The sequence below is a fragment of the Solea solea genome, chromosome 4 (assembly GCF_958295425.1).
Source record: "Solea solea chromosome 4, fSolSol10.1, whole genome shotgun sequence".
Lineage (NCBI taxonomy): Eukaryota > Metazoa > Chordata > Actinopteri > Pleuronectiformes > Soleidae > Solea > Solea solea.
Genome location: NC_081137.1, coordinates 24,123,989 through 24,139,467, shown reverse-complemented (window position 1 = coordinate 24,139,467; position 15,479 = coordinate 24,123,989). Strand labels below are relative to the sequence as shown.

Below are 15,479 nucleotides of genomic sequence, written 5' to 3'. Positions count from 1 at the left end.
CGACAGCTGCTGCGTCCTGGTCTGAGCCCAGACGTTGTGTGCTGGGATGTCTCCGGTCCAGTAGACCCAGTCCCAGGGTCCGGCTCTGGCAGCGTTCTCCAGGAGGTTCTCCAGGGTCCACTGAGGAAGGTCACACTTACTGTACGTCCCCCAGTAACCAGCCTCTCGCCTCCTCCAGTGCGGAGCGCTGGAGTTTTTACGGCAGCACAGAGGATCCTTACAGTCTGCGGCGCTGCCCGGCTCATACTCCTGTCAGTGGAGACTTCATTTGTTAGATCTGTGATTGATCCATGCTCCGGATTCTATTCAACCAGGATTTACAGTTCACATTCATCCTGGTCGACACCACTTAAAAACAGAGTGAGACATTTAATGATTATATTCTTTATTGTTTTGTTTTCTATGTAAATTTAAATGTAAATCACATTTAATATCTTTACATTTTCATCCAGGTGGAGCAGCGATGATTCAATCAATGACTAATCAACAAATATTTTGATAATCAATTAATTGGGTTGAAACAATTACTCGATTAATTGATTATTAATCGATTACTAAATGAATCGTCAACTATTTTGTGAGTGTTTTTAAGGAATTAAAGCAAGTTTTCAGATTTTTCAGCTTCTTAAATGTTCTTGTTTCTTTGCTCCATACGACAAAGAAATCATTCAAACTGATGAATTTTTGGGTTTTTGGACAAAACAACAAGACGACACATTTGAGAACGTCGTCCTTTTACAGGTTTGACAAACACTCATCAACGTTTTCTGGTTTCTTAGCAATTAATCAATTAATCAAGAAAATAATGGACAGAAATAATAATAAAACGTTAGTTGCTGCCCTACATCCATTTATTCAAATAGTGTTATGAATATTTGTTGTAATGTTTCTGTGTGGTAAATGCTCCATCATTTGCTTTCAAACTCGCGGCCGGGGGGCCACATACGGCCCTCTATTTGATTTCATGCGGCCCGCCACTTAATATCAAGTTTAATAAGTTATTTCTGTATGTTTTTTATTTATAGATTTTTTAAAAATGATTGTTATTCCATTATCATGATAGAGAACCCCGACTAACAGTCGCTTTTTCCTAAAATGTTGGTCCGGCTCCTCCTGACCACACTAGATACTTAGTGGCCCCCCAAGTCATTTGGGTTTGAGATCCCCGCTTTAAATGAAGGTTAAATGTCACACAGTGGATCAGAACTTGGTGTAGTTTATTCTCTGAGCAGCACAAGCTCACCTTGTCCAAGTGGACATCCGTTAGAAACAGGACTCTGCTCTGTGGAGATCCAGGTTTTGGAGGAGACGGTGGTGTCACAGGAGGTTTAGGGACCTTTGGCAGGGTGATGTTCCACGGCGCGTAGATGTCAAACTTGCCGCAGGAGGGCCCGACGAGCAGCGCGCACGCTTCCGTCGGCCACAGCAGCGAGCGCTGCAGCGCGCGGATGAAGTCGTCTCTGAACAGCTCCGCGATTTGCCGACAGACCTTCTCCTCGGCCAGATGGAGGCGGGTGCACGCCTCGCCCACTGCACGGGCCACGTGCTCCTCATTTGCATTGCTCTGAGGAGAAAGACGGCGGAACAGGATCAAAGAAACGAAAACGCTTCAGAGACTGCAACAAAAACCACAAACTTCCTGAAAATGCAGTCAATCAGAAATCAGGTTATTTTACATAAGAACTCATCAGACCTCAACTGGAGGAAGGACATTATGCAGAAGTGCACATTTAAGTGTCAGTATTAAAGTAACTCAACACAATTGTGTTATGACACAAAGACGTTGTCACGCAGCAGAACAGCAGTTTCCTTGAAGGATTAAAAATACAAGAACATTTGTGCTGATCTATAGAAAATGTGGGTTTGTGAAGCAGTAATTTAGCTCACAGAACTTAAAACAGAGGACAAGAAATATTGTCATGGTTGCAGTTTGTGTTGCGTTCACTTTCAATCTTAAATAAATATAAAGAAAAAAGGTTGATGTGGTGAAATACAATCCCACAGCATTGAGTCGAATCAGCATTTTCTGCTATCAGCTGCAAAGCAAACTCAGGTTTTTTTTATCAGTGTTGAGTAAACAGTCCACTTTTCTAACATTTACCCACTAATTATACTTTTATTATTCATATTCCTGAATTCCTGGACGTAATTGTGGGCTGTGGTCGATGAAACTTACATTTAATTGTTGCTGAATTGCACCTTTACTCAGAATAATGACAAAATAATCTCCAGAATCACTTTGGATTAGATTTTCTGGACATGTCGGCTGTGGACTACAGCTGAAACAACTATTTTGACAGTTGATGAATCGGTTTGAAGCTTTTTTTTCATGATTAAAAACAAGATTTCTGAATGTTTCAGCTTCTAAAATGTGAGGTTAGTTGTTCCTAATGTTTCTTTGCTCCATAAAACAAAGACATTATTCAAAACTGAATCATTTTGGTTTGTGGACAAAAACAAAGACATTTGACATCGTCGTCATTTCCAGGTTTCACAAACACTGATCAACATTTTTTAAGGTTTTCTGACATTTTATTGACCAAACAATTAGTCAATTAATCGGGAAAACAATGGACAGATTAATCGTTTATAAGAATAATAGTTAGTTGTAGCTCCAGAGTGACTAAACACTGTGAGAAAGGAAGCAACCTCTTTAGTTTAGTGAATATTTCCTGGTTTCTTTGTATCACACAACAACAAAAAAGGAATTAAAAGTGAATATTGTGGACAATATGAGGTTAGTTTGACTGTGAGAAACACGGTTCCGCATGTAAATGATTATTTAGATTTTGGAAATGATGCAGATGTTGTTTTGTATTTTATTTTTTTACATTTACAATGAACCTTGGTGGATGTTTGCTGTGAAAAATGATGGAACATTACCAGCAGTGCCACGTCCAGGATGGCGAAGACGGTTTTACACAGCGGACAGGTGACATTCCTCCAGTTAAAGCCGAGCTGTGAGCGACTGAGCTGCTCCACAAACAGCAGCCTGGGCTCCTGAGAGTGAGTCTGTGCTGCAGGCACACAGGAGACCTGGAGCTGCTGCAGCTGCAGGAGCAGCAGGAGCAGCAGGAGGACAGGACAGCTGAGCAGCTGCAGCGTGGACACCTTCATTGTCCTCACAGACGTGTCCTCAGAGAGAGGTGTCACCTCGGTCTGTGGGGAACACGGACAATGCAAAACAGAGGAAGTAACACAACACTCAGCGAAGTGACTGAACACTTCAACTGCTCTTACGTGCTTTTTAATGAGCTAACTTTACCTTCAAAAATAACCGGACACGGTCCGGGTCCGGGTCTGGGTTTGGGTCGTGAAGGACGTCCTCAGAGACAAGGAGGAGGTGGAGGAGGTCGAGGAGCCGAGCTGTTTCCTCCGCAGCGCGCTGCTCTCTGTGCTCTCGCTCTTCTTCCTGGTCGGTGTTGTTGAAAGTCACTTGAAGTCAGCTGACGCGTCACGTGTCCCCCTTGTTGCTCACGCGCCGGAGGTTGCCATGACTTCTTCAGCTGTTTTCCCTCCATTTAAAAAAAGACTTTGAAGAAAACGGCACTTTTTTTCATCATAAAAACATGATGAAATATTCTGAATGTTTTGTTTTGACCTTTTTGAAAGCAGAGCACAACAATCTCTTCATTAATCATAATGTCAAAATTTTACATTCATTGTTGTAAATACTCCTTTAATACATTCGTTCAATCAAATACTATGAGAAAAAGAAAGTATATAAATGTATTTATGTGTATACATATACTTTATTTTCTTTCTCCTGTCTCTGTTTTTACTGTCGTTTACTGAAAATATATTGTAAACAGTTTCCTATACTCATATAAAACATAAATTAATTAATTTTCCATCAAAAGAATACATTTTGCCGAGGGTTGCCGAGGGTTGCCAGGTCTGCGTGATCGATAGAGGCAGTTTATTCCACGAGACATAACATTTACTATCATTTACAAATGTGTTCTACAGTGAATGCATGTGACATTTAAAAGGTTTAGTTATTCATCCAAACATCATCTGCTTTATCCTCCACAATCCCAGCTGACATTAAATTAATTTTGTCTTGTAAAAGGCTAAAACTCCTTCAACTGAAAATATTAACCTTTCCTTTGGTGTTTATTTACATGCGTTGGGGTCCCTCACTGTCTTTGGTCCTCGTCATTTATGTGAAACATGACTCAAAACAATAAAACCCGCAGCGACACTTTGAAAGCAGTCCAATTTTGTGAGGGATGGCGACCTGGCAACCCAGAATTTGACCAGGAGATCACCTCAGTTCTGCAGCATAAGGTCAGCTGTTCAGAATATTTGTACAAAAACCCCAAACCTTTCAAAAATATATGATACTGCACAACTGAGATACTGATTTCCTAAACTTAGACCTTCAGTTTTCTTCACTTATATAAAAATCTCAAAATAAAACAAGAACTTGTCATAAATATAAAATATTTATTGCATTGGCAGTTGTTGACACGTGTATAAAAGCAGTTTCTATACACATTTCTTTGGATGACACATTACTGAATAATCCACACTGGACTTTAAGTGTTTCAATTTAAGATATAATAAAAGAGCACATGGATATGGTAAGGATCATTTATACCTCGATTTAAATTATACAAAGTAAAGCAATGCGATATTGTTGAACGGTGTCGCTAAAGTGGTCTCTGGTATTATTTACAGCAGCTGAGCAGATACATGGTTGCAGTGAAGGCTAAGAGTGGTTTGATAATTCAAAAATAAGATATCGCAGGAGTGCAAACGTTCACTTGTCTTGCATCTTCTCCAGGATGGGGACGATCATGTCAAACTTGGGTCTCTTGGCCGGGTCCTCGTTCATGCAGAGCCTCATCAGTTTGCAGATGTGAGGCGAGATCCCGGGAGGAATGGTGGGCCGAAGACCCTCGAGAGCCACCTGAGACACGGGTGAATAAGACACAACGTTCCTGCTCATGTCCTCACATCATGGACCAAAATCTGAATGCTGCGACCACGTACCTTCATGCCTATTTCCATTTGTGAGAGGTCAGCAAAGGGCACCTCCCTGGTGACCAGCTCCCACAGTAAAATTGCAAAGCTCCACATGTCTGCAGATCTCCTGTTGATGTCTTCAGGCTTCTTCTGCAGCGCTGAAGACGACAAGACAAGGAAAAAAACATCAACACAGGAAAACACAAGGATGTGTTTTGACTCTGTAACCCAGGCAACAGCAAAAAACCACTCAATTACACAGTTCATGTTCTTAGAAGGATGACTCGCACGACCAGGCATCGTAGGAGGAAGAGGAGTTAGATGCAAAAGGGAAAAGGAAGTCATACCTTCAGGAGCCATCCACGCAGGGGAGTACATACGACCCGGACACTGGAAGGAGAACTTTGCATCTGCCATGCTTATCCTGGCCGTCATGTCCTCGTCAATCTGCGGGTGAATCACATCAGCGACACAGTGGCGGCAGCAGCAGCAGAAGGCCGAGAATCTTTACGCTGTCAAAGCTTTAAAACTCACCATGATGTGCTTACTGTTGAGGCAAAGCCGTGAAACCATCGGTTCTAAGGTGTGGAGGAAAGCCATGCCGCTCGCAATATCCAGCGCAAACTTCACTGCCTGGTTCTGGTCCACCACCAGAGCTGAGGACACAAGACACAAGACACAAGACACAAGACAGGAGACAGGAGACAGGAGACGGCTGTAGATTCTACTCACCCTTCGTTTTATCAATGCATTAAATCATTATATAGTGACTTACTCGTGCCCTGGTGCAGGATGTTGAAGAGAGAGCCGTACGGCATGTAGTGGCTGATGACGATGGGGTGAGGAGACGGTGGCGACTGACACGCACCAAGAACAGGCAAGATGTTGGGATGAGAAAAGATCCTGTGGAGACACACAGTGAGAATAATGCTTGTTAGATAAACGTCACAGAAGCTTGTTTCTACAACTGTCCATACCCTCTCACTGAGCGGGGGCTAATAAAGCTCGGTATTAGGCTAATATGCACTTGTTCTGCTTGTTGCACAAAACACAGCCATAATGACATGAACAGTGACTCGATGAATGCAGCAGTTCCTCTGTCTTAACTTGCATGAGTTAACGTTCAGCTCACCACAATTGTCTGTGCATAAAGACGGAGAAACTCTTAATAGTTTTAGTGCAACCACCAATAAAAACACGGGCCAAAGCAATAAGTTTCAATCTTAATTATAATGGACGTTACTGTTTCATCATCCTGCTCACAGGAGGAAGAGGAGGAGGAGGAGGAGGATTGTGGGATTTTGTTTTTCCTGCGTACAAAGCAGAACACGACAGAGCAAACATTGCACAAGCTCATATCTTCTTGTTAACCGCTGACCTCAGTCGCCTCGATCACATTGTGTTTACTCACATGTAAACAGAGCAAAATAATCAGACTGCATGTGACACCGGGGTCTCTCCGTATAAACCGCGATGATTTGATTTGTGCGCAGAAACGACAGGAAACACTGTTAAAGGCAGGAACCTGAGTTTGGGATGCTCCTCGTTGAAGTCTCGGCTCTTCCTCGTGGTCCAGTCTCTCACCTGCAGCACCTTCACGACGATCTCGTCGCCCTGCCATCGACCCTGCCACAACTGCACACACAGCACAGAGTCAGGAAAACAACAACGACGACGCAACAGCTGGAGAGATTCAAACAGAGATTGACACACATGAGCAAACAGAGCCGAACCTCTCCAGACTGGTTTTCATTGATCTTTGCCAGGAGTGAAAGCTGCTTATAATCAATCCCAGCCTGCTTGTTCAGGGTGCCGTTACCTGAGAGCGCACAGAGACAAGTGTCAGCAAAGGCTTTGATGTGTTAACGTGTTCCTTTCTTCAATGAAATGACGTGAAATGTTACTCACGAGGCCTTGTTCGCATGGTGCCCTTCCAAAAAGTCTCCTTATAGGGGACTTTGGTCATACTCTGACCCAGTTTCTCTGCCTTTTCTAAAACACGCGCAGAAGAAGAAGCAAAACAACAAGTGACTTCAGTTATTTTGACAAGATGTAATTGGACATAAATAGAGATGCACGGAAACTAAAAATCAGGAAAACACCAATTCTGCACCATCTAATGTTGTTGTTATGGCTGAGGCTGAGCGTACTCACGTCACTAAAGTCAAGGCGCTGCAATTGTATAGATTATAATATTCATGCTTCAAAGAATACATCAATGAAGAATCTATGAAAATATTGAGGAGGAGCTTGAAGGGTGCATGAAGCTCATCTGGTGCTGACAGACACACAGTGCACAGCACAGCGCTCCTGCACAGCCTGGATCTTTATCCCCACATCCAAGTCATGATCTTTATGACGGAGCACAGTCGCCATGAAGTGCAGGAGGATCCGAGTGAATGTCAGGGGGAGTTCATAATCAGCGCTGTATGCAGCAAAGACACTTCCCACCGTGTACCTGTGTCTTACTGGAACCGTTTTATTATTTGTGTTCCAAACTGACTCTGAGTGGGAACAGACAGGTGCAGTTTTTGCATGCGTCATCACAACATCCTGCTTCAGTCGCTTTGTTTCGGTGCATCTCTAGATATAAATTGTTAAAGTGTTAAAATGCTGACGAGTGATTTCTGACCTTGAAGCAGTTGTCTTAGGTGAGGCTTGGCCTTGTCCAGAGGCATCTGTCCATACCTGTTACACACACACACCTGAGCACCACTGGCCACCAAGTCCTGAAATGTAAAATGGAGGGTTTGTGTTTCCAAGCATCACAGGGTCGTCATCACATGTCACCACAGGGTCGTCATCACATGTCACCACATGTCACCACAGGATCATCATCACATGTCACCACAGGTCATCATCAGTCCCAGCTGCACTGACGTCACCGTACCTCTGCGACCTCATCCTGACCCCAGAAGCAGGCGTAGTGGAGCGGCGTGTTCCCGTGCTCGTTGACTGTGTTGGGGTCGGCTTTGCACTGAATCAGCTGCACTCACACGTCAGAAAATCACAAAAGTTAGAAAACGTGTCACTTTTCCTCAGCTGATGAACGCGTATGAACAAACAAACGTACCTTAGCCACGATGTCTCTGTGTCCGTGACTGGACGCGAGGTGCAGCGGCGTGTCGTCTCCGCGGTTCATGACGTTGATGCGAGCGCCTCTCATGATGAGCATGTCCACGACACCGCTCCTGCCCTCCCTGCACGCCCAGTGCAGCGGGCTGAAGCCGTGGTCGTCACTGAAACACAACACAAGTATTCTGCATCCTTTATCTGACAACCGGCATGCAATACTATCAGACCTGACAGGGATATCTGTGTGTATACAGCAGCAGAGCTCCAGTGAAACTGCTGACGACTGGATTTTAACTTTCATCTCTTCTTCTCTGCGTTTTCAGTCATTCTCCACCGTTTGCATCACTCTGGCTCCACAAATTTGTTTTGTCATAAATGTTGTCACTTTCTTGTGTGCAACACTGAAATGTCGCAAAAACCCACACCTTGTTACTGAGAAACACAGTGAGCAGCGTTGTGTAAACTCATCTAACCAAAGGTTTGAGTGTAACGGACATAAGACACGACAGTTTCAGGTCTAACTTGAATGGTCATATAAAAACAAGCACCGTAAAAGGATTTCTTCTGCATAAAGTAAATATACTACCCATACGTGTGTTTGTATAAGTGTTTAAACTCCTTAAAACATCTCCTTTTACACACACACACACACACACACACACACACACACATATATACTGTATATATAGTTTAGGCGAGGACCTTTCTTTGGGGAAGCTGCCATCTTGTGGCGTCTTCTTTTCTCAGCGGCCAAACCAAAGCCAAAGCTTGTACTTTGCATTGTGCAGCTGGTTTCCTGGAATGTGAAGGCCACCGTACTTTCCTGACACAACTGGGAAAAGGAGTTTGGTCCGGCCACTGCTAACAGCTCGCTCACGCATCAGCTGACAAAATACAAACCGCGTGCTTCTCACACCCTCGACCTCCCCATCTTTATTTAGACGCGTGCTTCCTCGCTCTGTGCCCGCTGATAGGTATGTCTGTGCACGCTGGAATGTCTGCTAACACATGCAGAGCCACAAACACACACAGTCCCAGAGGAGCCAGAGCATCACCTATGTGTGAGTGCCCCCCCCCCCCCCCTCTCTTTTACATTGGCTGACCCCAGAGCAGCTGCTGGGGCTTCTCGCTGCTCCCCTCAAAGCCACAGACGCTTCACTACATTTAACAATAAAACTCAAGGAGAGCTTGTTTAGTCTACTCCCTCACACTAGTGTGAAACAGTGGTTAATCTCAGTCTTTGTCAACTCTAATCCAACACTGTCCACAGACAATTCCTCTGTGCGTGTGCTATAAAAAGTAACAGGGAAAAAAACAAGAGAGGAATGACGGAGTGGGATCATCAGTTCAGTTAAACAGTCTTAATGTGACTTCCTGTGTTGCTTGCTCTCTGGGGAGATCTAAAAAATCAACTCCCAACTCAGACGCATAGTTTTTAATGTATAAAAACACTTTGAGTGAGGGTGAGTTCACACACACACACACACACACACACAGTGAGCAGCAGCGCTGCAGCATAATGACTGGTCTGAGATGTTTATGTGGGACTGAGCAGCTCTGTCAGCGAGGGCCTGGCCCTGTATGGAGTTAAAGAGAGGAAATGGTCCTGGCTGTTCTGCGGTTGGCTCGCAGCTCTGCAGCGCTCAAAGTCAACGTCAACAGAAGTGCACATATATGGCCTGGCCCAAGAATGAGATAACCGAGGTCTTCAGTCGTGACGTCTTTGAAAAGGAAATCATGTAAACAGAGAGACGAGCTCTGTGTGTGTGTGCTACACAACTATGACTGCAACTCAGGATTATTATTCAGTCATCCAGGTTAATTAAATAACATACAAACGCTTGGTTTTCTGATCATCACACGTACAAATGATTCTTTTTCTTTAGGAAACCTAGAGTCTGTCTGTAATTTCCAGTGTGGTCGTGTTGTTGAGTCTTGTTATAGCCACTTGTCTGAGTCATTTTTATCACCACACAATTCACCCACCACATTAATACACGCACACACGCGCGCACACACACACACACACACACACACACACACCACAGCCAGACAGTTTTGGGGCATGACATCATAAAAAGAAAAATCCAAGAAGGGGAAAAAAGTACAAAGTGAGCTGGAATTACCAAAGCTGGGTGATGTTCAGCAGCGTGTGGAGTTGCAGGGAAACTAGAATATGGAAACTATTTGAGTAAAGGATCACTTTGTTTTCACACACACACACACACACACACACTCACACACACACACACACACACACACACACACACACACACACACACACACACACACACCAGACCTAACGTGACCTAACTTTAGCTGTGAAGTCTGGAGAAAATGTCTAATAAATAAGTTAATTATTTGCTCGACTTTTTAAATCCAAAGGTTCCTGGTTGCTTTGACTTTGAAACTCTTTGGTTTGAGGACAAAATGAGACACTGGAGGACGTCACAGTGTTGAGGTTTGTGGAAAACTGACCTACATCTGTATGATCATGAGCTGCAGGACTAACGCTGCCTCCAAGTGTTAAACTCTGAGATAAAGTCAGCGTGCACTCACCCCAGGTTGAGGTCGTTCTCCGTGTTGTCCAACCACAGACGCACGGCCACAGAGTTTCCTTCCCTGCACTGAGTGAAGATGTCGTCCATGCTTACAGTGATGATGACCTCAGGTTCAGGAGCATGAAGCCTGCACAGAGATGCTGATCAAATAAAGACTCCTTTTAGGGAACTGGCAAACAAACAAACAAACAAACAAACAAACATTAGTCAGGATCTTTTCCAGACTATTTTTAGATGCAATTCTTGCATATAAGAGGAAGAACAAGCTACTGTTATGTTGTTGTATGATGAGGTTATGAGGCATTTCTTAATGTTTCACTTGTGTATGTTTATATATGATGCAAAGCACAAAAATGAGGAATATAAATATACATTCTGGAGGGGAAAAGGAACCAAAAACACGCTTAAAACACAAAATACATGAAGAGATTCAAGACATAGAACGACACAATGTCACCAAAGTGATCCAAGGAAAAGATAACAGGGTTTATTTTATCTTTATATTATATTTAAAAACACACAGAAACAAGACAAACACTAAGCCACAGAATTCAGAATGAGAGATAAAACCTTCAAGGAAACAATGTAATGCAAGAGCAAATAAAAGAATGAAAGGGTTTGTAATCTGCTCTAATCTCAGGTTAACACTTCCACTTCTGCTGGGAAAACTTTCAATAAAAGAAAGTTAATAAAAAAAGAACACGTTCTCCTAGTGTGTGTGTGTGTGTGTGTGTGTGATTGATTCTCATTCTAATCCTTGAGTTAAACGTCATCTCTGACTGTGAGTCAGTGGAAGTTTGTTCATCCCTGAGCTTCTTCTTCCTCCTCCTCAGTGGAGTGGAGTGGAGTGGGCTGGCCTGCGTGGATCACTCTCAACTCTTATTGTTAAAAAGGCAAAAAGTGAAGTTGGACATCCCACAACAAAACCTCCCACTCACAACGAGCCCAAAAACTACACGTTAACCCAGAGAAACAGAACTCCGAACTCTTACCAGCTGCCAAACTGTCGACTTCTTGTCAGTTTCCTTTTCTCCCCCCTCGTCCGTCGCCTCCTCACAAGTGAAGGCAGAGAATGGTCGAGCTCAGTCCACGCCCCGCTCCTCTCGGTTGTTGCAGGGTACAAGTAAAAAAAAGTACAGAACCTCCGCTACTGGGCTGTCCCTGGACACACACACACACGTGCAGCAGCGCCCCCTGCTGGAGGAAATGCGACACCCAGGGGCATAAATAAAAACACAGGTCAGGACAGAAGAGAAGCTGGTATGTGAGAGCACATGTGGTTAGGAATTGAGCTCATAACTGGAAGGTTGCCAGATTGGGTGCCTCTGAGCAAGGCATGCAATGCCCCATTGTGCAGATAAGTGCCGCCCACTTCTCCTTAAGTGTGTACAAAGGATGGGTTAAAAACTTCATGCATCTTCTACCACGTGGTTCCTTCACATGAGAGTCACAGGGTTGCTGGTGCCAATCCCATCTGACACAGGACAGATCACAGCATCACAGTCAATTCAGAGTGTCCAATTTGCCTAATTCCCCAAATCATCGTGTTTTTGGACTGTGGGAGGAAACCAAAGAACTTGGAGAAAACCCACGCACACACAGGGCGAGAACATGTGACCTGCATGCAGAAAGACTTCCTGACGCAAACGCAAGAGTGCTTAATGAAGTTAGTCCTTCATCAGTCACACAGGGGACATTTCATCTCTGTATTTAATCCTGATCCTCTACTAGAAACCTTCCTACAATTAGGAGCAGTGAGCAGCCACTGAGCTGTGCCCAGGGTGCTATGGGGATTGGGTACCTTGTACAGGGATACCCCAGCCAACCCTCCGGTTACAAGCCAAGTTCCCTTTCCACTTGGCCATGGACTGCCCACAACCCTCACCGTGTGGCCAGTGTGCAAAAATGACTCATTCTTATTCTAACGTGATAGAACATAGAGTCCCAGCATGAGAACTCTATTTAAAGTTGACTGGAAGGATCTTGAGTCTGTGGCTGGTTCTCATCATTGGACAAGTTAAGAGCTGAACCCTAATCCCCAGTCCCCCCATTGAGCTGTCCCCAGCTTCTGTCCTCTGCACAGTCTGGATCAATGATGCAGGAGTAAACTTTACTGTGTAAATAAAACACATTCACAGTTTTCATACATAAAATATTTCCTTATAGGTGAATATTTTTTATAATAGCGTCCATGTCAGGTGACCGACTGACTCTAAATCAAGTCCAAACAAGAGAAGAACAAACTGATGTCTGACAGGTGCTCTCTGGTTTTTCTATCCTAGACAAATAAGTTTTCACATCAATATTCATATTTCTTTTTTGTAAATCATGTGATTCATCATACACACATCAGATATATCGTCTTTACAGAACACACTTAAAACAGAGAATGGTCACTTATTGCATGCAATACCTCGAAATGACCAATCCTTTATTCCTCAACTTGCAGCTTCCAGCACTAGCGCCACCTGGTGTTTGTGTGTGACCTTGTTGTAAAAAAACAATGGTTTAAAGGTTTAAATTAACTACGTTCATACACTGTGACATAACATCACAAAACCTGTGGTCGAGGAATAAAACCACCACCGGGAACAATGGTTTAAGATCACTGATCATGGCTTTTATTTCATTACAGAGAACGAAAACACATACAGAGCAAAGGCAGGAAATGTGGGCGAAGGTGATGATGATGATACGTCAGCTGAAATCACACCCACAACATCACAAGTATATGTATGTATGTCGTATATATATATATATATATATATATATATATATATATATATATATATATATCCACTGCTGCATGAGGACATCCAGCAGCAGAGTGGCCTTTAATAATTGCTTTATTCCTTTAATAAAACATTAATTCAGTTATTAGTTACCGTTACAAAACAATTATGAGAAGATTAATCATCAGGCTGAGCCGTGTAGACTTTAAAGAAGAATTCTTTCTTCTGCCTGTTATAAGTTATGTTATTTTGTCATTTATTCTTTCCAGTGTTACATCATCAGCTGTGAGTGATGATGCCACTGATGAGAAATACACCAGATTGGTGTTATTTGTGTTGGGAGAACAGCTCAGACCCTCACTGAGCATCATCATTGGCTTGACACAGGGGGAGCCTCTGGCGCCCTCTCTTGGTTTGGTTGTGCAGGTGCAGAGATGACAGCCACAGGGACGTCTTGTGATAAGGAGGTTGGTAGAGATGGAATAAATTCAGGTACTGAGCTCCCAGACTGGGCTACAGATGTGGACAGCTGTGAAAAGCCTGCTGTATAAGACGGTCCATTGTCCACTTGATTATTAAGCAGTGTAGGATTCACTGTTTGGCTTAAAGGTGTGAGAGGCGTGAGGGGCGTGGCAGCTGACAATTTGACTTCTGTGACTATTGTGGATTTTGCAGCAGCAGCATCCAGCTCTGCAGGAAGATCTAATCCTGCCGACCTTAAGACGGAGCCGTGTGCCTCTGCTCCTCCGTCAGTCAGTGAAGGCTGTAAGAGTGCAGGTATCTGAGGGAGTTCAGGTGAGACGATGAGGCTCTGAGAGACTGCGGCTGGAGGATTAGACGCAGACGCAGCGGCCTCAGCTGCCTCCGTTGCCTTGGCCATCTCCGCCGCCTTGCTCTCCATCTCCTCCATCCGGCGCTGCACCATCCGAGGCATGAGCTGCACATAGGTGGCCATGAGGCGGTGGTTCGAGCGGATCAGCTTCCCTGCACAGCTGTCCACACAGCGCTCCTGGACACACAACAGCAACAGTTAACATCTGCACATTTACTGTCCGTCTTTATTTGCACTCAGTGTACAAACATATGTTTAACTGTTGTTGTCGTTAGTGCTGTGTGTGTGTGTGTGTGTGTGTGTGTGTGTGTGTGTGTGTGTGTGTGTGTGTGTGTGTGTGTGTGTGTGTGTGTACCTCGTCCATGGTGAGGTTCCTGTAGTTGAAATTGTTGGTGCATCGCTGGAAGCAGATTTCCGTCATCCGGTTGTAAACCATGAGGAAATCCCGCAGCTGCAACACAAACTCGTCATTAAAAGCGTGTTTTTCTATCAAACAGAATGTAAATATGTAAAGAACTTTGTAAAGAACTCTGTAAAGAACTCACGTTTCTGAGCTGCTGGTCTGGTTCCATCGCAGGTCTGTCTGAAGCTAGTTAGCTACAATGCTAACATAAAAACACTCTTGTCACTCACTGAAATCACTTCGTTTCTTTCTGATTTTGACAAAAATCTGTGGAGAATAAAAGCAACAAAAAAGTCCCCGCGTGAGACGACACTTACATGCAGCGTGCACGCGCTAATCTAATCCAGATATGCTGACTGAAACTGGCATGACTTTCACATGTGTGCCGCCATGTTTGAGACAAAGATCGTCTATGGTTATTAGAGAGGAGAGAGCGTTTACTCTGAGAAGAAAAAACGGCCCCGTTTCCGGAATGCAAAATTGTGAGATTTTTTTTTAGTTTTCTGTTATATTATGGGTTATATTCTGTTATAAATGAATGAATTAATGAAAAAAAAATATAAACATGTAACACATATTTTTATTAATTATTATTAATATTCTACTCAAGTAAAAGTACCACTATTTTGATAAAATGTTACTTAAGTACAAGTAAAAGTACTAGTCTAAAAACTGACAAAGTCTAGAGGAAATCTATTTAAATTTGAGGCTGAACTGTGTATTTAATCTGTTTGTGCTCCAATTTCCAGTTAAGTCTTCTTACAACTAACATTTTAGTCTAACACTAACACTAACTAACACTTGTGTGACATGATGATATATTGACTATAAATTGTAAATTAAATTGTAAAATTCCTCAACATATTTGACAGATTTCCATAAATGTTGTGATGTTACTGGTGACA

General features: G+C 43.4%; 3 protein-coding genes across 6 annotated transcripts in view; all 3 read right to left on the bottom strand.

Annotated features, from left to right (window-relative positions):
- smpd1 (sphingomyelin phosphodiesterase 1) overlaps positions 1–3,421 on the bottom strand; it is a 5,352-nt gene extending 1,931 nt beyond the window's left edge. The window contains 4 exon segments of the mRNA XM_058627905.1: positions 1–249; positions 1,244–1,564; positions 2,884–3,159; positions 3,266–3,421. Coding sequence (XP_058483888.1) covers positions 1–249; positions 1,244–1,564; positions 2,884–3,117 — 804 coding nt within the window. The 5' untranslated portion in view covers positions 3,118–3,159; positions 3,266–3,421.
- A 1,008-nt stretch (positions 3,422–4,429) lies between these two features.
- On the bottom strand, positions 4,430–11,735 carry ilk (integrin-linked kinase). Of its 3 annotated transcripts, none has more exons than XM_058628295.1 (13): positions 11,600–11,735; positions 10,606–10,747; positions 8,045–8,210; positions 7,862–7,957; positions 7,604–7,700; positions 6,880–6,963; positions 6,705–6,790; positions 6,497–6,606; positions 5,747–5,874; positions 5,506–5,627; positions 5,319–5,418; positions 4,999–5,129; positions 4,430–4,915 (listed from the first exon to the last, which is right to left on the bottom strand). In XM_058628295.1, exons 2-13 carry the CDS (start codon positions 10,692–10,694, stop codon positions 4,766–4,768), a joined length of 1,359 nt encoding a protein of 452 aa, XP_058484278.1. In that variant the 5' UTR covers positions 10,695–10,747; positions 11,600–11,735; the 3' UTR covers positions 4,430–4,765. The 3 variants fall into 3 exon arrangements, with proteins under 3 accessions (XP_058484278.1, XP_058484280.1, XP_058484279.1); XM_058628297.1 differs by having other exon boundaries at positions 10,606–10,776; positions 11,600–11,734; XM_058628296.1 differs by having other exon boundaries at positions 10,606–10,734; positions 11,600–11,717.
- Positions 11,736–13,448: 1,713 nt separating this feature from the next.
- On the bottom strand, positions 13,449–14,980 carry timm10b (translocase of inner mitochondrial membrane 10 homolog B (yeast)). 2 transcript variants are annotated; one of them, XM_058627598.1, is made up of 4 exons: positions 14,892–14,976; positions 14,717–14,776; positions 14,527–14,622; positions 13,449–14,348 (listed from the first exon to the last, which is right to left on the bottom strand). In XM_058627598.1, exons 2-4 carry the CDS (start codon positions 14,741–14,743, stop codon positions 13,710–13,712), a joined length of 762 nt encoding a protein of 253 aa, XP_058483581.1. In that variant the 5' UTR covers positions 14,744–14,776; positions 14,892–14,976; the 3' UTR covers positions 13,449–13,709. The 2 variants fall into 2 exon arrangements, with proteins under 2 accessions (XP_058483581.1, XP_058483579.1); XM_058627596.1 differs by having other exon boundaries at positions 14,717–14,980.
- Positions 14,981–15,479: the final 499 nt, after the last annotated feature.

What these genes read in the sequence shown, in the direction of transcription:
- timm10b (XM_058627596.1), bottom strand. Translation starts at nt 14,743, where the DNA reads ATGGAACCAGACCAGCAGCTCAGAAAC. An exon ending in CAGACCAGCAGCTCAGAAAC is followed by an intron (nt 14,623 to 14,716) that starts GTGAGTTCTTTA and finishes TTTGTGTTGCAG; the next exon opens with CTGCGGGATTTCCTCATGGT. An exon ending in GGAACCTCACCATGGACGAG is followed by an intron (nt 14,349 to 14,526) that starts GTACACACACAC and finishes TTGTGTGTCCAG; the next exon opens with GAGCGCTGTGTGGACAGCTG.
- ilk (XM_058628295.1), bottom strand. Translation starts at nt 10,694, where the DNA reads ATGGACGACATCTTCACTCAGTGCAGGGAAGGAAACTCTGTGGCCGTG. An exon ending in CACCATGCGAACAAGGCCTC is followed by an intron (nt 6,791 to 6,879) that starts GTGAGTAACATT and finishes GTGCGCTCTCAG; the next exon opens with GTAACGGCACCCTGAACAAG. An exon ending in CATCCTGCACCAGGGCACGA is followed by an intron (nt 5,628 to 5,746) that starts GTAAGTCACTAT and finishes TTGTGTCCTCAG; the next exon opens with CTCTGGTGGTGGACCAGAAC.